The sequence below is a fragment of the Drosophila bipectinata genome, chromosome XL (genome assembly GCF_030179905.1).
Source record: "Drosophila bipectinata strain 14024-0381.07 chromosome XL, DbipHiC1v2, whole genome shotgun sequence".
Classification (NCBI taxonomy): Eukaryota; Metazoa; Arthropoda; class Insecta; order Diptera; family Drosophilidae; genus Drosophila; species Drosophila bipectinata.
Window position 1 is genome coordinate 12,009,869 of NC_091734.1, and position 22,952 is coordinate 12,032,820.

Below are 22,952 nucleotides of genomic sequence, written 5' to 3' on the forward strand. Positions count from 1 at the left end.
TTTATTTCATTTTCAAAGTTGGAAAGCCTTTTGTATGAAACGATAACAATTCCATTGTAATGAAAACTAATTTCCTTTTTCAATTAATTTTCCAATAATTCTGGAAATGCGGGCCGTATCTTGTCTGGTTTTTAATTGGATTGGAATTATTTTTTTGTTTTTAAGAAAAACTAAATGTAAATCATTTTAAAAATTTATAGAACCAGTAAACTCTGAAAAACTGGTAATTGGTTCAACCTCAATTAGGTCCTTCAAGTGGAGTTGGTTTAGGCCAGGCTAATAAACACAAGCCCCAAGTGGCATTTTCCACTTGCAACTTGCAACTTGCGACAAAATCCGAACCTCTAGAGAAGCCCCAAGCCCCAAGCCGAGGGGCCGGCCAAAGTATCTCATAGATACAACGACCCCCATAAAAAAAAACGACCCAAACTGGGTGCTAAATTATTTATGGCCAACTTTTAAATAAATTTTCCACCGAAAGAGACGGAATGAGAGCAGTGAGTGCGAAAGAGATGCCATGACATGGGAATGAAAAGCAGAAAACAGTTTTTCTTATTTTTTTAATTAAATTGTGCGTCAAATGTTTTGCAGCTCGTTGGCCAGGCTCGTTGGAGTGCCAAGGGTGGGAAAGTGGGTGGGTGGGTGTTTTCTAAGGGGCGTGGAAGCCTGTCTTGACTGGCGTTTTTTTTAGGGCTTTTTTTCTTCTGGTTCTGGCCTGGCTGTCAATGTTTGCCTTCCAAAGTGTAAGTAATTTATGCGCATTTAGTGCTCAAGTGAGCTCAAAGCGACCATATAAAGAAAGATGAGCTCAAGATGCTCTGAATTGCTTCGAAGGGGGCGTGGCCAGTGGGCAGGGGGCTGGCCAGGAGGTGGGCAGTAGTCCAGAGTCGGGGGACATTAAATAGAAACTTTGCTTGGTTTAAAGGTCTCAAGAAATTCAAAGGAAAAACAAGTCAACTATTTAAATAATTATATTATACATTTTTTAACTAAATAAAATATAATCTATTTATAGATTTTAAATAAAATATGTGAACCCTTCCCTCCTTGATTTATTTTCCTTTTTTTTTCAATCCTTTTTTTGTATCTCCTCTTCACTTAACTTGACGTACAGTGAGTAATCGCTAAAACAAACAATCCCGATAGCGGCCACGCCCCCAGCGCCCACGTTTAATGTCTAAATTATGGTGGTAGGCGCCATTAACGCGTTCTTTGTTTGTTTGCTTTTGTTTTGCTTTTAAAAATAAAGCCAAAGCAGGAATATCCTTATTTCGATCACGATCACGAACCAAGATGATGATCATCATCATCGCGACGATGATGATGATGATGGGGCAGTGTGGGTAGCCTAGAGGAGAACAGGGGCAGGTGGCAGTGGGGAGGATACAGTGATGGCCATGTCGATGCACACATCCGCACATCCGCTTAAAGAGCTCTACAAAAAAAAAGATTGCAAAATGTGGAGGTTGTTCTACACTTAAAAAAAATATTTAAGAAAAAACTAGAGAGATTAGGGTATTTTCAATAAAAATACTATTAATACTTGTTGCTTTTTCTGGTAGGTAAAGTATTTCCTTAAAACAACCTCTCGGTTTAAAGTATTTTCTCTCCCTGAGTACCGGGTATTGATTGAATATTATAGTTTTCTCAAGAAAAAACTCTATATTATGAAGTATTTTGTCCCCTTTAGTACCGGGTATAAAAAGTCTTTTAAGATATATAAAAACCATATATTGAACTCTTTATTATAAAGTACTTTTTTCTCCCAAGTACCGTCTATTAACAGTCTTATTGGATGTATACCAGTTTCTTTTTTTAAACAAGATAACTTTAAGCTTTTCTTCCCCAAGTACCGGGTATTAATATTCTCTTCTGACTATATATATTATTTTCTTGAATAATATCAATATTATTTTCCTAATCCCATCCTATATTCAGCTTTAAAAGCTTAGTGTTTGAATAATTTCGTAGGTTGTTAGTGCGATTGTTGTCGACTTGTCGACTTGTAGAGTTGTCGAGTCGCTGAGTTGTTGAGTTGGTTAGAGAGGACGCGGATGCGAACCCGGCTAATAACAGTCATCACACACGTCAGACACTCATAAATCCTCAAAGTCAGCAAGACGGAGGGCTACGGCTACGCGTTCCCAACTACATAGTGAGAGAGAGAGACCTCCTCCCAAGTGCCCCGATCCCAGTTGCCAGTTGCAAGTTGCCTGTAACCCAGGTTCCAGTTTCCAGTTTCTCAATGGACCGAGAGCACCGAGATTTCAGATTCTAAACGAGCTGCGTTTAAATGTTGTTAACATAACCGACATGGGGTGAGGTATGGTAGATACGTATATGAAGGCCCCGAAGGACCGGATTCTAATGTGTCCCACACACGGCGAAATTCCGTGCCTCGTCATTACGACGATCATCATCATCATCTTGCAACACATATTGCAACTTGTTGCAACCCACAGAGGAGCCTAAGAAAGAAGTATGGGTGGTGCAGAGAAACCCTGAATCTCTGAAGAATGAAGAAACCCTGAAACCCAAACGCATGTTTATATAATTCTTATTTATGATCGAACAGCGATAAATTCACGTTTCTTGGTTTTAAATAAATCAAATCAACACGATTCGGAGAAACCTCCTACCATTCTCCACCCAGACTCTCCTGATAAGCTTACACAAAAAGAAAAGAATACAACCCCCGGGGGAAGAATCTGGCCAAAGAGATCTACTGTTCACCTGTTCAATTCTTTGTCTTGTGTCTCCCCCAGATGTGTCTCCCTCTGTTTGGATTTCTTCTTGGACTTTGCTGGCTGGGTCCTTGGAGTTGAGGGGATTAGGTAGCCGCAGCTGCCACAAAATCATATTCTCTGACTTTTGATATTAATGCCCGGTACTTGGCGAGTAGAATCCTTGTATCCTTTGAGATACCGATCAGTATTTCGAAATGGGAATTCTTCTCAATACCCGGGTGATTGCGTGATCTCCTCGAGGCGACAGTTGTGCTCAAGGACTCGGGAACTGCCCTGATGACCGATGGCTGTCATAAGGCCAAAAAAGGTACCAGGCATACGCATATTTTTGCGGTCATGCGAGCAACACGAAGAATCAACAGAAACTTACAACTGCTGCCGTTTTTTTTTTTCCTTTTTTTTTTTTTTGGGAAGAGAAGCGGGAGGAAGAGCGTTCTTTTTGCCTCAAGCCAGAGTCTACAAAAGGTGTTGACCAAACAGCAACGGCAACAGCAACTGGCCAAAACAAAAACACGAGGGGCAACTGGGTACACGCGTCTTAACAAGAACAACAACACCATCATGTAGAAGCCAAAAGACGGGCGGCACTGAAACAAAAAACAGAACAAACCGAAAGGTAAGAGGGGCTGCTAAGAGGAAGAGGGGTGGTGGTGGTGGCTGTTACCAACAAAACCAGCAACCAGCAAGAAGCAAGAAAGCAAGAAGCAACTTGGCCCGGATGGCTCCGATGCGATGCGAAGCTGTTGAGCGCATAAAAAACGTTATAAATAACACGCTCGAGCATTTAACGCGCCAAACATGTGTTCCACTGTCCAATTTGTGGTCTGTTTACCTTTTGGCCAGGCCAGTATGCCTCCGCTGGCCGGCCGCTCCTGGCGCGAAAAAAGGGGGCGAGCTCAGCACCACAGCCCCGGAAAGCGAACAACAAACTAAAGCTCACATTATCAGCTGATCCAACCGAATGATAAATCAAGAAAATGGGTCTCGACAAGGGCTCTCCAATTGGCACTTTTCAAAATATAGAAGGACCCTCTTTTTAACATGAATATTGAATATTTTATCCAAATATCTACATAAGACGGACAGGGAAAGTATTTTAAGAAAATAGCCTTTTAAAATCGAAAACTATTTAAAACCGATTTTAGAACCGAATTGTCATATAAACCCCAAGCTAGGCTGAAAATTTCACTGTAATATCTTCAAGTCTGACCAAGTTACGAACCAATATTCTAGTTAACGGACAAGCGGACAAACGGACACCTTTCAATAGACGGTGTTGTACCCAAAAAATCAAAAATTGGCTAAAAACTGAATAGTTAGAACCAAAATCGATTCAAATATCTTAAAATATCATAAAGTTATGGCCAAAATTTTAGCAGCTAGCGGACAGAGGGACACACGGACAGAGGCATTAGTTTGGGAATTTTTGGGGAAAGGAAGATCTTTGAAGGGAATCTTGGAGGCAGACAAGGAAGCCAAAAAGCCCAGCGGCTTTTGATGATAATAAAATGCAGATACAAACGACAGACCGAACAAGGCGAAAAGCAAACAAAATAAACGAGGAGCCTAAAGAGGAGAATGATCGGACATAGATGAGGAGGGATCAGTGGTGGATGGCAGGACGTCGACGAGTGGATTGAGGACGAGGATCGGACAGTTGAGGATGTGGCTTACCTGGCGCTACAAACAACAACAACAACAACAAACAAACAAACCTCGAGGGTTGCGATCGGATCCCCTTTGGGCAGCTGACCTTCTCCTCAGTGCGCGTCCTCGCCACTATTGTCTCTTTCTCTCTTTTGTTTGCGAATTTTCTCGCAAAAAACCCACAAAAAAAGAAGCGCTCTGGCGCCGGCGCAGGGTAGCGGGAACAGGTTAAGCGAGAGGGATTTACCCATTGGAGCGAGAAGAGAAAGAGAACCGGAAGAGTGGGGGGAATTGCTAAACGAGGATTAGCCCCCATTGTGTATCTCAATTATGCTAATTAGCGAGCATTTGTGATGCGAGTAACGAGTAACGAATTGGATGGGTTAAGATAACCTACAAATAACACTAACGGTTTCTACCAACGAGTAGCGAGTAGTGGCAATTTGGAAGCAATCTATTGAGAAATAAAACAATTACCTAGTCGATCAAATCTTGACCCAATAATTAGAAAAAATCAATTGTGGAAATAACAATTTATCTATGGGCATAATCACCATTAACGAGTGGCGACCAACGAGTAATGGCCATACAGCGAGTAGGCTAATGAAGCCCCTGGACAGAGACAGAACCAGAGCCAGCATACCCACAATTGATGGGCTGTCAATCACAGTTCCCTTGGCTGTTGCCAAGTTGTTTCTGCCTGTCACCTCACTTGTTCCACTTTTCAGACCCCGCTGCTCGCCCGCTCGTGGGGTTCTTCCTGCACACTTGCACTTCCGCTGTTGTTGCAAGGGGAGGGGGGGGGGGGCTTGTGCGATTGCTGACGACTGACTGACTGCCTGGCTGGCAATTGGCAGTGCAACAAAATAGCTATTGACAAATTATGACCAACTAAAAGTAATTACACGCGACGCGAAAGCGAGACGGCAGATAACGAGTTCTACTGACAACGCGCTAATAGTACAAATAATCAACGAGTGCAACCTGAAAACTGCTAACTGCCGGCTACAGGCTACATACTGCTGCAAAATGCAACTACAATGCAACTGCAACTGCAACAACAATAATAATAGCTAGAGCAACACCGCCAAGAGCTCCACTAAACATACACTTAATATTAATTGTTTTTTATTAACACGATCCGGCTGCTGTACTCTCGGCACTTGCTCTTTTTTCTTCTTCTTTTTTTTTCGTTCTTTCTTTTCAGGTGGGCTTTTTGGCTTACCCTGGAATTTTGGTCTATAAGAGTCTATTAAAATTAGGACTTATTTTGCACTACTTTAAAAATATCTCTAGTTAAGGGCTTGACACCTCTCGACGTTTGTTTTATTTAATTTTTAAGATAGAGATAGAGATTTTGAGAGATACTTTGCGGTAATTTGTATTCATTAGCTGGGCGTCCTTTATCTTCCAAGTAAGAGTTCGAACTCCGCTTTATTTATTTATTTTCATAGAAAACCTTAAAAAGTAGTGCTTATAAGCAGTAATAATTAATAATTATTTGTTTAACTACATTTTCTGAGTACAAGTTCAAATTCTTTTTAACTATTTTTGTATTTTCTAATTTTAAAAGTTACTCTGAGATACTTTTAAAGTTCGATTTGAAGCTTATTTATCGTCCTAGTTCTTCAAAAAAGGTTAGCATTTCAAAAATATTTTTTCTAAGTACGAGTTCGACTTCCTTTTAAATATTTTTGTTATGAATTTATAATTTTTAGAGCTACTTTGAGATACTTTTTTGTAATTAGTTAAAGCTTTATCTTTTCTAACGATGCTTATAGTCCTTGAACAGTGGTTTGCATCTGAAATATATATTTTCTAAGAGTTCGGCTGTCTTTTATAAGATAATAAGTTAATTATTTATAGTCAGTAGCTAACTCTTTTAGCTAACTTTTAGCTAACTCTAGCATTTAATTATTTAATTTTTTTTTTAAAGAAAATTCTAAGGTATTGCCTAGTCGTTACCCCCAAAAAAAACACCTTTAGATGTGCTCCTGCTGTTTTATTACGGCCGTTGCTGAGATTCATTAATAATTCAAAAAATTGCACATGGCCGGCGGCGTTGACAGAGGCGTCGACAGCGGCAGAGCTGCGTGTAATCGAGTTGTTAACTCGAGATTGAAGTGACAACGGAACGCGAGCAGCGACGTCGACGTTGACGTCACTCCGTGCAACAATTAAGTGCAAGTCTCCAAACACACGATCGGGCCAAAATACAGAAAAAAAATAAAATAATAATTATAATAGATAGAGGCAAGAAAGAGAGAGAATGATGGGCAAAGTGTGAGCTCGACTTTGACTTTGTTGTTGCTGCAATTGTTGCAATTGGAATTGCTTTTAATGAAATCAACACTTTGCTGCCACTTGCACGCAAACTTCAGCTTTTGCCACTTTTTGTTGCTGTTGTGTTTTGGTTACAGTTTTGGTTTCTGTTGTTGTTGTTTTTTTCATGCTGTTTTTGGAGCTGGCAGCTTTAATTAAAAGCCAAAACAGCTAAAACATATTTCGCGCCTTTGTTGCTTAACAATTAAAATCAACAGCGAAAAACAATAACAACAACAAAAGCCCAACTTCACACTCAATTAACGCGATGCAGCCAGACAAACAACAACAACAACAAAATAATAATAATAAAAACAACAAAAAACCGAAAAACAAACAAAAAAAAAACAGACATATGTAAAGCATTAAGCGAAAAACTTTTGCTGCAAAAAATCACAAAAAAAAAACATACAAACATATATGTACATTTTATTTTTTTATTATTTTTGTTTTTGTTTTTTGCCACCCCACTAGTGGGTGGAAAAACGCAGCAGAGTGCAAAACTTTTGTTTGCCGTTAATTGACTACACACACACACACACAGTCTCTCTTGGAGAGAGCGAGGAAGTGGGTGGCAAAGGGTTGGCTGGGTGGAAGCGAGAAGGCAGCTTGCAAATATTGCAGAGTTCTTGTGGCAAGAAAACAAGAGAAGAGAGAGAGAGAGGGAGATGGAGAGACTGGGGCATGAATGAAAACTGATAGCGCACGTCATTGACACCTAACAATAACAACAACAACAACAACAACAACAACAACAACAACAACAACAACAACAACAACAACAACAACAACAGCAGCAACACAAACGACAAGCATGGTTCAGTGCCACTACAGTAGCTACTCCCCCAAGGATAAAAAAAATTAGAACACTTATTTTTAAGATAAAAATATGAAAAATTTGTTTAAAAAAAATGCAACTAAATTTTGTTAAATATTTTATCAAGGAGCTTATATATTTTACTTTAATAATTTCTATATTATTTTCAATATTTATAATCTGAACTTATATAGAGTCTTATAGTCTATAAGAAAGAGTCTTATTGTAGTTATATAGGCTCATAAGAGTTATATACAGTCTTATGTCTATAAAGAGTTTATGGAGAGAGTCTTTATAATATATTTAACGTATATAGAGTCTATATAATAATCTAATTTTATTAAATCCAAAAGACACGAATATTTTTTTGAATATTTTTTATTATTTATTGTTTAAACAACAAAAACAATCTATACTACACAACTTTAGAACCCTATTCAATTAATTATTTACCTATAAGTATTTATAAACATTATTTTATATCAAAAAATCAAAAACAATTTAAAAAATTTTAAATTCAAATATTTCAACCTTTCTAGTATGAATTTTTTACCTAAAACTATCAATAAATATTATCCATATCTAATAAATCAAAATAATAAGCTCCTTACCTCCCAAAATAGTTACTAAAAACCTAAATAAATCATTCAAAATTCTTTAAAAAACATGAAATCCACTGTTTTTAAAACCCAGTGCCCACTGCCCTCTCAAAAAAAAGGAGAACAGTGGACCCTCGCTAGTCACCCCGTGCCACCTCACACCGCCGAGATGTGCGTGCGTAATTGCCTTTTGGGTTCGTGTTAATTTCCCTTGTGGAAAACCCTTGACAGGAAAAATCAGAAAACTTGAATGGGCAATGGGGCAAAGGGGCAACATGAATGTGGATGTATGAGTGTGTAGGTGCTACATAAATTTGATTTTTATTTTCCCAGAAAAACTCAAAACCGAAATAAGAAGAATTTTTATTCATAAAAATCAAGTGGCAACATAAATTGGAGGTAGTGTGTGTGGCTGGGACGGGGGCGGGGGGCTAGGTCTGGGGCATGTTACCAAAAACGTATTTTTGTTTGTTATTGTTTTTGTAGTTTTGTGGTTTGGCAGTAAACTTAATCAGGCAAACAGAACACGCAGAGCTGTTAAAACTCACCAAATGCCCCATACAATTTGTATAATTTTTCAGTCCAGAAAATATTAAATAAATATGTATGTATATATATATATACCCGAACATATACAGATACATGCCAGAGCCGCAATAATAATAATAAAGAAAAAATAAAACCAAAGCAACTCGTCAATTTTTGCCACTTAAAATTCATAAAGCGTCGCCTCAAGCCCCAAGTCTCTGCTTCTGCCGCTGCCTCTGCCTGCGCCACTGCTAACCAAGGCAGAGACAAGAGCAGCAGAAGAATCTGAATCTTAAGAAGAATTGCATTTTTCAAAGGGTTTAAAAGACAATGTTTAAAGAAAATAATAATTTTACTTATGAGGTTTATATCAAAATAGAACTTGTCTTTATAATATTATACCATTTATATTTATTTTATATCAATATCTTAACAACGCCACTTGAAAACGATACCTTTAATTTCTGGAAAATCGAAAAGACCGCCACTTAAAGATAAGATCAGGTTCAGGTATATCGCATAGATCAAAAGCCCAGAGGTAACCCAAAAGTATTTCCGCGAAAATTTCCCAGCTCAGTGAGCCAGTGAGGGTCTCGTTTTTTGTCAGCCCTTTTTTTATATTCTATTTTTTTTGTTTGGGCCAATTAGCGTTCTAATCAAGTGTAAACTAATGCTAAAAGCCAAGCCGAGTTTGCCCCGAACGCGTGAATTTGCCACGAGACAAAAGACAAGCCCCAAAAAAAAGCTAATAAAAAATGTCTAAAAAAAATGTGAAGAAAGGAGAGTACACTGTAAAAAAATAATGGGTTTATTAAGAAACTTTTGTAAAAAGAATGATCTTAAAATTATGAAAGAATTGAATTTATATTAAAGTTCTATAGAAGAAAGAACAATTCTTAAATCTCCAAAATATTTAAAATTAAAAGCTATCGATAAAATATCGATCTCATCTTTATAGATCCTGGTAGATTGGAACCTTAACTATAATAATGGAACTCGAATCTACAATAAAGTAGATTCTAAAGTTAGATATATTTTTATGAGAAAACCCTTTATATAACCTCTTTTTAAAAAGCATTCATTTATCCCCTTATTTTTTTCCAGTGCTTTAAAGGTAAAAGGAGACAAAACAATGGCCCAGAGACAGAGATTTGATCCTCCCGGCGATCACAAGGATGCTTTTTAGCTTTCGGTTTCGTTCTCTAGAGTGAGAGGGTTAGCTAATTTGACTAATTTGCGTAAAAAGTGTGCGATAGAGATGGCTGTTGGGATGTGGCATCTGCGATCTTGGTCTGACTTTGTTGCTGGCTGTGGGGATGGCTGCGTCGACGCAGCATCGGCGCTGTCGGCCGCTCTCTGCCGACGTCGGCAGATCCCTTTGATCTGCCAGCGCACATCTAGGAAATGTTTGTCAAATCCATTCGACCGTTTTCATTGTTTTTGACATTTCTTTTAGTCCCCGCTGCTGTAGCCTGTAGAAGGCTCTTCTTCCCTTTGTTGTTGTTGTTTTTCCTTATTCTTTTTGTTGTTGTTGTTGTTGGCTCTTCTGGCAATTTTTTTTTTTTGGGCTTCTTCTGGCTGGTCGTCTGCTCTGGATCACTTTCTCTGATTTTATTTATTTTCCCTAAAGAGGAAGCTTTTTCTCCTTTCTCTGGGGAATTTTTTTTATTGAAATTGCATAAATTTTTTTCAGTGAATATTAAGCTTGAATAAAATGCATCGTTCTTTAACAATTTGTAGCATTTTTCAAAAATATATAAACATTTTAAAAAAATAATAAAGTTCAAGTTGGTTATATTATGAAAACCCCAAGATATCTTTAAACATGACTCACATCCTTGCTATATTTTTGGCCAACATTGTAACCCCCCTTATTTTTGGCCCCCAACCCCCTTTCGATTTTCAAAGCAGACTCCACAGCCCAGCTAACCACGCACATTCGTCAGGCATTGTCGTTATTTTTCTGGCGCCAAAAAGACGCCGTCTCCGTCTTCGTCCTCGCTGCTCCTGTTGCTGTCTCTTTCGGCCCGCATAGGCCCCTCTCTTTCGTTTGCATGGAATTCGGTTTCTTTTTTTTTGTTATTGTTGGTATTCCTTCCTGCTCCATTCTTTGTATAAACTTTTTTTTGTTGGGTTTACTTGCTGGCTCTCCTTTTTCTGTTTGGTTTTTTTTTAAAGTTTTTATTTAATTTTTTTAGTTTTTTGGGGTTCTTCTGAACTCATGTTGTTCATTATAAGGACGTCATCATCGTCATCGTTTTTGGGCTGTTGCTGTCGTTGTTGGTTGTCATATTTTGCGTTGTTTGCTTTGTGCATTCAAAAAATACAAGTAAAAAAAATACATATATAAAAAAAAAACAGGAAAGAAAAAATCCTACAAATGCGTTTTAAATATTCCATTCCAGGCGGGCTGTTTCAAATTCCCAAACAGCCTTTAGGATTCGAACTTCGAACCATTTTCCATATTCCAGAAGTTTCATTTAATTTATTTCTTTTCAGCCACCTGGCATGATCACTCATTATATTCCTTATCTTTTAAAAGCCACACAAATAAATATAATATAAAAATTTTAAAATAAAACTAGGAATCTCATTAGCTAAGCGGAGCGTGTAAACAGCGGAATTCTCTCTCGATTAGACCAAAACCCATTTAGCGGCATTTTGGCTGCCCATTAAGCCAAGTTTAGACACTCGGGCTGCGCTTCAGTTTTCCAAAACCCGAAACCCGAAAAAAAACTTACCAACTTGCAACTTCCGTTCCGACGGAAGCGCCCACTTAATTAGCCGATCCAAAAATGGCCCAAAAGGCCCCCCCTCACCGCCCCCGAAAACAAAACTGAAATTTTTTGGTGTTCGTCAAATTAATTTCCATTTAATTCCAAGTGGGCGTAAATGCAATTTGAATTAACAGCCACCAAAATGCTTAATGCCACTTAATGTCTTCCCCCCCACCTCTCACTCTCCGGCTTTTAAATTTGTTAAATTTTTTTATGACATTTTTATTGTAATTTAAGCAGCGCCGTCAACAGCTCAGATTTGGATTTAGATTTGAGTTTTGGTTTTGGGTTTTTGGTTTTTGGGTTTTGGGTGGTGGTGGTGGTGATAATGGTGGTGCGGATGAAACGGGTTTCTCGGTTTTTGATATGGTTGAAGATTTTAGGGTGCGGTGTTAATTTTGATCGAATTCGAGGGGTTGTCTGTCGGCGGCCATGATCGAAAAAATTTTCATCAGAAAAGGCTTAAAAGAATAAGAGTACAAAGGCATATTTACAAAAGACAAGACCCTGAGGCCACAGGGTTAGTTTGATATTAAAAACAGAGATGAACAGAGGATTTTGTAAAGGAAATCGATAGTTATCGATCGATCTTATTGGAGTTATTGTTATCTTATTGATGCGAGAGGTTTCCAAGTTAGAGATGTGAGAGAAAATATCGAAAATTACATTTGTTTCTCTTTTCAATAGGAATTTTATCAAAAGCGGTTATAAATCGAGCAGATTGTAACTATCTAAGTTAGGGATTTGAGAAAAGATACTGAAAAATAAGGTTTTAATATCTTTTGAATAGATATTTCCTCTAAAATCGATAAATATCAATCATATTGAACCTCTTGAAGTTAGGGATGTGAACCCTATACCCCATTTCTACAATTAACCCCAAAAATACCCAGACAATAGTCTAAACACTATAATTAACGGTTTAACTTTGGGCATAAACGATATGTCCAGGTATCTATTAGATTCCAGCAATTCCAGCAATAAACCACCTTGCGAAATCAATTTGAAACCAAATTACGCGCAAATTACCCAACGGACTCATGAATTTTCCAAGAACCTCGATGACCAGCGGATTCCAAATGCGACACACGTGTCACTCCACAGTCGCACACATATAGCCACCTATGTACTATATATGCATCTATCGCTATGCCAATTATTATGCATTTTTCATCAAACTGAAAATTGTCAAGCGTAAAAAGGGGTTTGAAAGGTAACAGAAGAAAAAATATACAACAAAAAAAATGTTGAAAAAAAAAGTATGGAAAAATGTCCAGAGTTACTAAAGCAAATTACGTATAATTTTGAAAGGGGGTTGGATGTGGTAGGGTGTTGTTTTTTTAAGGGGGGGTTATTTGTCAACTTAGCACATCGATAATTTTACTAAACACAGTTGGTCCCTTTTCCCTTTTGATACCCGCCCTCTGAAGGACGACAATTTTAACACAATTATGAAAAACGTTTTCCAAGATGGTGGAGCTATCGAGGGGTGGTGCCTGCTGCCATGCACTGTAACGAAATTTTTGTTGCTCACCCCCCAATTGACCCCTTTTCACCCACACCACCAACCTCCACCCTGTCGAAGTCTTGTCGTCCTGTCGCCCTCCTGCCACGCACTATGATTTTAATATGGAGTCGAGGAGACGAGAACTTTGGGGCCCCAAAGTGAAAAGAATACAAAAATGGGAGGCGGACACGCCCACTTAATTGAGGCAGTGGTGCGGGTGGGTCAGGCCAGTGCACTTTGATTGCGTTTTGTCGCCGTCAGCTGAGTTTTTACCCAAAACGATGGAGCGAAAAAATATGAAGGAAATGGAAAATTTTTATTTATGAAAATTAAACAAGTGAACTTTGACAGGCGGTTGCCCAGGGGTTGACCCTAAAAAAATGAAGGGGGGGCTGGGCGGTAGTAGCGTGTCATTAAATATTTTTGTCTGTCACATTATCGCATGCCTAGTACCGAGTCTGACATCAATTAGAGAGTTAGAAACGTTGCCCAGAGGGGATTTACAAAATAAAACAAGGTCTGTAGCCAAAACAGATTCTGAAGGATAAGAAGTCACTTTTAATTATCGAAAAATATTGAAAGAAATCAAAGATATCGGTAAGTTCCAATTCCAGTGACAAATTGGCTTATATTTTTAAGATCTAGAGTAGACCTAGGCTATATAGACCATTATTCTCGTTACTAACAATAATAAAGCTTAAGACCTCGTCACCTTCTTAAAGATCTCACGCCGAAAAAAATAAATTAATACATGTACGCATGTTAATCTTTTAATTTTTATTCAACACAAATGTATTTAAATCTCTCTCCCTTTCTATTTCTTTTTATTTTGTAAGCGTGTTGACTTATTTCGAAATTTATTTCCTTGACTTCGCACTAAAAGTGTCGTCAAGTGTCCAATGGGGGGAAATGGCGGCCCCTTGTCGGCAGTTTATTTATTTGCGCTTAGACAGCAATTTCAATTAATTGATAAGTCACAGCAACAAGCTGTGAGCAGAGGAAGCCACAAAGATTTCACGCAATTTGCTTCACCGATTTAATTGCCAGCGACAAATAGAGAAAAGATGGAAATAAATAAATAAAAAAAAAAAAGAAATCAAAGACCCCAGACCCGAGACCAACAAAAATGAAGAATCTTTTCAATTGAAAGGGAAAGAGAAGGAAGCGTCTACAAATGTCTCTGCAATATTTAATTTTAGCTTTCAAATAATCAAAACAAGATGAATTTATTTTTAAAAGAATAGAAGCAATACGTTTAAGAATCTAGCGATAAGTGTATGTAGTGGTTTCATTTTATAAAATGTATTGGAGACTCAAAAAATAATGGAATTTCCAATATAATTATACTTTTTATTACTTTTCCTAGAAATATTATATTCCTAGAGATAATCCTCAGCCTATTCCTAGAAATTCTAGACTATTATAGACTCTCAAGTGTCTTCAAAACTCTCCTTAAATATTAAACTATTATATTCTTAATCTAATATTTTTAAAATAACAAAACCCATCTTAATAAAAAAAAATAGAACCTCAAAACTAATAACTGAAACAGCTTTGTTGGCTTGCATTTTTTGTTAGCATTTTTGTGGCAACGATTGGAGGAATGAGGCAAGTGAATGCAAATCCACTCGCAAAACATTCAAGTGGCACTCACATCGAGAGGCCAAAAATAAGAGGGGGTGGAGGAAGTCGGAGGCATGGCAGAGCAGGAGGTTGTGGCAGGAAAAACAATAATTTTGACATTGATGATGATGGGGCAACACAACGGCGCTGCAACAGAAGCGGCAACAATAATTCTGTTTGCCGTTTTCAGCTTGTTTTTGTTGCTTTTATTTCGCACGTCTCCCAAGCATGCAACAACTAATATAACAACAACAGCAACAATGCCATTCAGCCGTGTGTGGCGTGCAAAAAAGTTGCAAGCACACACACACACACACTCATATGAGTGTAATCTTCACATGTGTGCAAGGTACAAGTACTTAAAACTTTTACAAGCCACTCTGCCTTCGCTTTCTGGGCCTGCCCCACACACCACGCCACACACCCACCCACAACAATTGCATGCCACACTTTGGGGCAGGCTCCCTAACACCCATTCCCGTTGCAGGCAACACCCTACTCTCCACGTTTACTTCCAGCAGCGGGTCATGAACTCCACAGAAAATCACGCAGAAAAATAAAAATTCTTATTTCAATGGTTAGTTTCTTAAAAATATTTTAATATTTAAAGGAATTATATTTTCGAAAAATTTCCATCAATATTTCATTAGGTTTCTTGGAAAAATCTTGAATTTCATACCATACCCAAAGATATGAGCATTTTAAGCTATTTTGAAATATCTCAAAAAATCTTAAACCATTTCAAAAATATGTTTTTTAAGGAACTACGATTTTTTTTATTATTTTCTTATGAAATCTCCATTTCTCTTCAAAAACATATCCTTAGATATTTTTTTGAAATTTTTCTTTCTGTGCACCCATTTTGTACTCAATCGCAAAACTCACTTTTTGGGGGTGGTGGGTGTGGTGGTGCAGCTGCCTAGCACTGGCACTTCCACTTCCACTGGCACTGTGTTTTGTGTTTTTTATGCCCACTGACTGACTGGCCACTTGGTTTAGTTTCACACTTCAAGTCGCCAAACTGCTAATGAGCTTAAGGATATGCCCCCAGCCCAGCACCCCACCCGGCTTCCACGACCTTTCAAGTTTTTGACTCGAAAACTACATATATATGGATGTGTATATATACATATATATAATATTCTCATCAACTTTTGAGAGTGTTGCTAGTTTTTCTGTTTTTATACCCTTGCAGAGGGTATTATAATTTTGGTCAAAAGTGTGCAACGCAGTGAAGGAGACATCTCCGACCCTATAAAGTATATATATTCTTGATCAGGATCACTTCCTGAGTTGATATGAGCATGTCCGTCTGTCCGTCTGTCCGTCTGTCCGTCTGTCTGTCCGTCTGTCTGTCCGTCTGTCTGTCCGTTTCTACGCAAACTAGTCTCTCAGTTTTAAAGCTATCGACTTGAAACTTTGCACACACCCTTCTTTCCTTTGCACGCAGTATATAAGTCGGAACGACCGGGATCGGCCGACTATATCCTATAGCTGCCATATAACTGATTGATCGGAAATGCTATAACTTTGGTGTTTTTAGAGTTAGAGAGTTCAAATTTTACATGAGCGCTATTTTTGGCAAAATAATACGACATGCCAAATTTCGTAAGGATCGGCCGACTATATCCTATAGCTGCCATATAACTGAACGATCGGAAATGACCTAACTTTCGTGTTTTTGAAGATAGAAAGCTGGAACTTAGTACTGATTATATTTTTGGTCAGATCATCCGACCTACCAAATTTTACAACGATCGGCCGACTATATCTTATAGCTGCCATATAACTGAACGATCGGAAATGGTTTTTGGTAGAAATACCAACTTTCGTATTTTTGAAGATAGAAGTTTGGGACTTTTTTTAGATTTTTTATTTTAGTTAATTAGTTTTATTATGATGTAATCATAGGGATCGGCCAACTATATCCGATGTTTGCGATATATATCCGGTTTTAACTGCAAGGGTATATAAACTTCGGCTCCGCCCGAAGTTACATAGCTTTCCTTTCTTGTTTTTTTTGTTGTTTTGTTTCCGGAAAGTGCGAACAACCAACAAAAACTAAAGGGCGGTGGAGGCGTGGCCAGGGGCCTCTAGACACCTGCCCAGACGTAGTTGCAACTTTCTGAACACAAAACTATTTGCAAATATTTCATTTTTGCGCTCATTTTCCACTTTCCATTGGTGTTGTTTTTAGTTTTTAGTTTTGAGTTTCTAGTTGGGCAAAGTCGAATGCCACGCCCCCCACAGCCAAGCCAAGGCTGGCATTGAACAAAAAAAATACTATATATATATTATATATATATATATATCTGGCTAGGTGGAATAGAGGGCGGGGATAAGGAAAAAAAAGGGCGAAAACGAAGGCGTTGGTGAAAGAAGCTTAGCCGAGGCGTCAAGCAATTTGTAGCTTAAAAAAGCAACAACAACAACTAACGCCTCTCCTTTAGCTAATTGAATTTGGCCAGGCTAAGAAAGAGCCGAGAACAAGTGGCCAAGTGGAATGGAAGGGCAAACACTAGGAATTATATATTTAAAATATAATGCATTTTTATAGGCTTTTACAAGTTATTCTCAGAAGAAACCTAAAATAAAATTAAAATTAATTATTACTTTTATTTATATTTTAGGCTTTGATTAAATATTTAAGAGTTCTATTAAGAGTTTTAAAGGGGTTTGGTTAGGAGAACGTTCTATAGAACTTTTGTGGAATATTTTATGAAGTAAGTGCATCTTTTCTATGAATTTTCAAACATTATATAATATTTTTATATAATTCATATTTCCTATTCCTATATAGTACAGTTCTTTATCACATCTTATACGCAATTTTGGTAATAAAATTATCTAATTCAAACAATACTTCTTTATATAGGATAAACACCATAAAGAACCTCTTCTTCGTCACCTTCTTGAACTGCCATCCTGAGAGATACGCCCTCCATAATAAATCTAATCTAAAGAAAATTAGATATCCTTAAATTTTAATATTTAATTCTCCAAAAACACAAGAAAACCTTTTCCGTAGAAATTAAATTTTCCAAAAAAAAAATACAAAAATCCAACCAAGAATTATGCAATTTTTGAGTGACTGCATCTTGCACTCACTTGACACTCACTCTGCGATTTTGTCTGAGTATGAGTATCGTATGAGTGTTATTCTTTATATTCATCACTTTTTTTTTTTAGAGAGGGTGTGTGAGTGTCTCGGGGAATACTTTCTCAAGTAGGTGTGAAGCTCAAAACGCATTTTCACGCGCCAACGCAGCTTGAATGTCAACCTTGTCGCCGGCTCATCATCTCCAATCCTCATAAACATCTCGGGGGAAAGATTCCCAAGACCGATGAGGATGGAGGATGGCAGCAACAAAAAAAATATGTGTGTATTTAAAAAAAAACCCAATGGGCGAGATAGAGGTGGGGGGTTGGGCGTCTGTTCACCTACTTTTTCGAGCAAATGGGCGTGGAACTGGGAGCGGTTAACGGTTAACGGGAGCTTGAGACGTCGCCACACGTGCTCAAGTGGCCAAGGTTGCCGTCGCCGACGACTAATATACCCGTAACCCGTAACCCGCAAACCGTAACCCGTTACCCGTACCCGTAAGTATAGGGCCGTACTCTCTCAATGATTCAGGAACGGTCTGTGACCTTCAGTTCTCAAAGGCCTATAGATTGAAAACCCGTATCTAGGCTGGCATTTGCCAAAATTTTATCTCAGAATTTGCAGTATAATTTAATTTCATTCTATGGTAGAATCAAGTATCTATCTATTTCGATTCTATTAAAGTATGATTTTTCAAAAACATCCTTAGAAGCTTAGACATTCTTTTAAATTTCTTCAATATTTTGAAAACTTTATATTTATTTGAATACAAAATTTTTAGAATTGTATAGAATATTAGAAAAAGAATCCAATCTCTTGATTTTTAAAATTTTCTTCTAAAACTTTTGGAAATTATTTCAATATTCTTTTGAAACTTGGAATATTGGAAATATAAACTGTGATATTACACAGTTTGCTTACTGATATAGAGAATAATATAGGGGCCAATATATTCTCTAAAATATAAACATTTAGAAGCATTTTACAAGCATTTTTTCGAAGTATTATTTATATTTAAAGACATTCATTATAAGAATTAGAACGTTTTAAAAAATAGATCAAAAAGATCCTTTTTTTAGATCCTAGATGTTCTTAGATTTTCTAATAATTTTTTATTCGCATTCTTTCAAATAAAATCATTTCGTATCAAAAATATATCTCTATAATATTTAGAAATGTTCTATTCTCTATCAAATAAATTCTTCCTTAAATTTCCTAAATATCGTGAATTTCGGTAATTATTTAAATTTTTTAAGCTTGATAACCTTTCTAGTTCGAATACTAAAGATTCTTTACTGATGAAAAATATCAAAAATTATACAATTATATAGAATTATAGAAGCATCTTTTATAAAGGCTACACATTCTTTGTGATTCTAAAATCTTCTAAAAATTTATGAAACTAATCTGAATCTAAAACTGTTCTAAAATTCGATTCAGAAACTTTTGAATAGATTCTTTTAAAAAACGAATATTATCAAAATTAGAATTATTTTTAAAGCCTCCAAATTCTTAATTTTATTTTCCTTATATTCCTTATAATCTCCTTATATTAAATTTTAGTTTTTTTTGAAAAGAATCATATACAAACTGGGTGTCATATTTATATAACATAATAGCCTAGCTTCTAAGATTCGACCAGGATTTAAGAGAGGACTCTACTTTCAAAATGAAGGACTAACTTTTAAAACTATTTAGTTTTTAGATTTTTTTATCTAAATCTAGAAGTAATCCTAAACAATAGGACTATATTAGAACTAAATCGATTTAGAACTCTAGTAGATTCTTTTTATAAAATTCTTGAAGCTAATAAATCCTTTATAATTCGTAGAATCATCAACAAACTTTGGATTTTTGGGAAATGGCTTTAGAAATAATTCTCAAACTTCTATACTTCCATTTACTATTTTCCAAACACTGTTTCAACAGAAAAGCACAAGTATTACTAACACCTATTTATCACCAATGGATCTGGATAGTGACATCCATATATCACTCGATGATTTTCAAATCATAAAAGTTTATTTATGTTGAACTATTATTACCTTCCTTGTACAACTGTTTTAGGGAAGTGACTAGTCATCTTCATAGACCAGATATACCTATCAAATCGCTAAAACCACTATCTTTATTATTAAAACTGGTATTATTTATTTGTGAAAGATGTTTTGAGATTATGGATCGACTTCCGAGAGAGAAACAGAAACAGACTTTGGAAGACACTGCACTATTTGTTCAGGGGGCTTTGATTACTCACCTGCCGGATTTGGTGATGACCATTTCGGTGCCCAGCTTGTGGAACTTCTCCCAGAGGTCCTTGCCCTCCAGGGTGACCTTGGGATCGTCAACAACGCCATCGTCCTCCGGCTGGAGGGCCCGCAGCGGTCGCATCGCAGGATGGAGCTGATGGGCGACGGCCGAGGCCAGAACGACGTCCTCGGCGGTGGTGTAGGCACTGCCCAGGGGGTGGTGGTGCGGATGTGGATGCGGATGGGCCGCCGGGTGGTGTGGCGGGAAGCGGAGTCCGCCGCCGGGATACAGGCCCGGATGGGGCCCGGCCGGACTGCCGGCCAGAGCGGCCAATGCCGCCGCCGGGAAGTAGGGGGGCGGTGGCGGCGGCGGACCACCGACGGGCGGCTGTGGCTGCAGATGCGGTGGCGGCGGCGGCGGTGGCTGGTGCGTGGGTGGTGGCGGTGGTGCGGCTGCTCCTCCGGGCGAGTGATGTGACGGCGGGTGGTGCGACGGCGGGTGGCTTGCGGAGGAGGAGGAGGACGGCGGCGGCGGTGGTGCACCAGCCCCACTTGTGGGTGGTGGTGTACCGGCTGGCGAATGCAAGTCCTCGGTGGTGCTCAAATGATGTCCTTTACTATTATTATTATTATTATTATTGTTGTTGTTATTATTATTGTTATTGTTGTTGTTATTATTGAGCTGATTTGTATTGTTGTTGTTGTTGCTGCTGGCGGTGGTGCTGTGGCTGCTGCTGTGGTTGCTCTGCGGCGATAGCTGTGCACCACCACCACCCGTTGGAGAAACTGCTGCTGCGGCTCCCAAGTTACTTAAACTGCTACTGTTGTTGTTGTTGTTGGTGTTGCTTGTGTTGGAGTTGGAGTTGTTGGTGTTGCCGCTGTTGGTGTTGTTGTTGTTGTTGTTACCCGCCGTCAACAGCGAGGAGACGCTGAAGTCAGTGGGTCGTTGCGTTAGCTGCAGAAATGGATGATATGCCATCCCATTGGCAAATCTGGCGAAAGGATCCTCGGCAGACTGATGAAGTAGCAGCTCCTGGACGTCGTATCTCATCACATAACCGTTTCAAACAACCATGTGCGTCATGCAGACAATAATTCTTTTTGTTTTTATTTATTTTATTATTTTTATAAATTATTATTAATTTATTTTTTTTTGTTCTACAGGTACTTTTGTTTTTCTTTCTAATTAGCACTGCACTTTTTTTTCACTGCACTTGTTTCTTCTTCTTGTTGTTGTTGCTTTTGGTTTACTTTCTATACAATAAAAAAAAAGGATTTTCGTTTATATACAGATTAGATTTATAAACTATATAGATTTTTTTTTGGTTAGCCGCTTTTGAGATTTGTTTTCTTTTTCGAATTTTGGAATTTTTTGTAATTTTTTTAAAAAGCGACGGCAAAACGTCATTAGCTTGTTTATGTTTCTTGTTGCTGTTTCTTCACTTTTCTTTGTTTCTTGTTGTTTCTCATCCTTTTCTGGTTTGTTTGTTTGTTGTTGTTGTTTTTTGTTGCAAATGTTGCAGAACCCAAAAAAAAAAGAGGAGATGATAGGAGTGTGCACAACAAAAATACCGTGGAATAGGAACAAGATGCAGCAGTAGGCGACACTAAAGCGACAAAACACCAAAACAAAGCGACAAACAAACAAGTTAGACGGCGGCGACGGTCGAATACGCGACGTTTCTTCAATTTCGATTCGAATTCTGATTCGATTTCTAATATCAATATGGTCACTATTCTATTCGATAGATTTAGAATCCATTGTGGCGCCTACTTTTCCGTTAACACCGCGTATGCGTACCGCCGAATTTCCATGACTTTCCGACTTTTCCGAAAACAACCGACAGCGGTGCGACCTGAACAGGCGATTTTTCGGAAAAAAAACAATTTTGTAGTTGTTGATGCTTTTAAGCGGCGCTGTCGCTGCCACTGGCTCTGCCGGCGCCGGCTGCGGCTCTCTCGCTCTCTTCGCCCACTGTTCGCCGGCTGTTAGGTGTCTGTTAGCGCTGTTAACCGTCTGTTCGCCTTCGCCTTGCCCGGCAGCGGCTCTGTTAGGTGGAGAGCTGGTGCCACCGAAGACGCCGACAGCGCCGTCGACGGCGCCGGCGCCTGTTCGCATGAGAGCGAGCGAGATGGCCGTAGGCTCTATCCGAGAGTGTTGAGTTTCTCTCGCCGACCGCCCGACGACGTGCGAGTGAGCGAGAGCGGTGTGGTTCCAATAAGAAAGCCAAGAACCGGGGAGCCAAAGAGAGCCGCTCGGCGTGTGTGTGTGTGTGCGAGTGTGTGTGATGGAAATGGCACCAACCAGCAACGACGGCGGCAGCGACGTCGCGTCACAGCAGCGTGTTAGAAGTAACAAGGCAGCTGACACCACTGCGAGAAGAAGAAGAAGCGCGGTCTGTCAAAAGGCGAGTGGAGTGGGGTGGGCGAGTGTAGGGGGTGGCGCAGGAGAAGCTACAAAAAGGAAAAAAATAGCAGTAAATCACAGCCGCCGGGGGATAAATGGAAAATGGGGCAGGGGCGGCGCGGCGAGGGGCTGTAAGGGGGGGCCAGGCCAGTTGACAAATGACGCGCAAGCGAAAAATGCGCTTCAATGGTCAAATGTTGGCACTGTGGCGGTGGGTGGCGCTGTCGCGAAAGTGGGCGGCCAGGGCGGGCGCTCGGGGGCTAGGGGACAGCGAGACAGAGATAAAGCAGCGGAGAAGCACTTTAAGGCACAAAAGTTGACCTACAATGACCTCCAGACAATCAAAATGGCACTGCCAGAAAAATGAATAAATATTTTAGGATTTTATTGATGCTAAAATGGGTTTATTTCATAATGTCTTGATAAGGTTTAATACAAAAAATTAGGAATTAGGTGAAAGAAATATTCTTAAGTGGCTAATATAATTTAAAATGTTTTTAAATAAACAATCATTATAGTTTTTTGGTCAAATAAGAAGCTATGTATCTATGGATATCTTAAAGAAAAGAACAGCGGAACAGATAGCCCCATACGATAAATGCCACGTTTTAAGAAATTTCTGACGT

At 38.6% G+C, this 22,952-nt stretch overlaps 1 protein-coding gene across 2 annotated transcripts in view; it reads right to left on the bottom strand.

Moving 5' to 3' along the window:
- bi (T-box transcription factor bifid) overlaps positions 1 to 21,811 on the bottom strand; it is a 65,808-nt gene extending 43,997 nt beyond the window's left edge. For both annotated transcript variants that reach the window (XM_017254638.3, XM_017254636.3), the window contains exon 1: positions 19,928 to 21,811. In XM_017254638.3, the coding sequence (XP_017110127.3) occupies positions 19,928 to 20,970 (1,043 nt within the window). In that variant the 5' untranslated portion in view covers positions 20,971 to 21,811. The remainder of the gene's footprint in view (positions 1 to 19,927) is intronic.
- Positions 21,812 to 22,952: the final 1,141 nt, after the last annotated feature.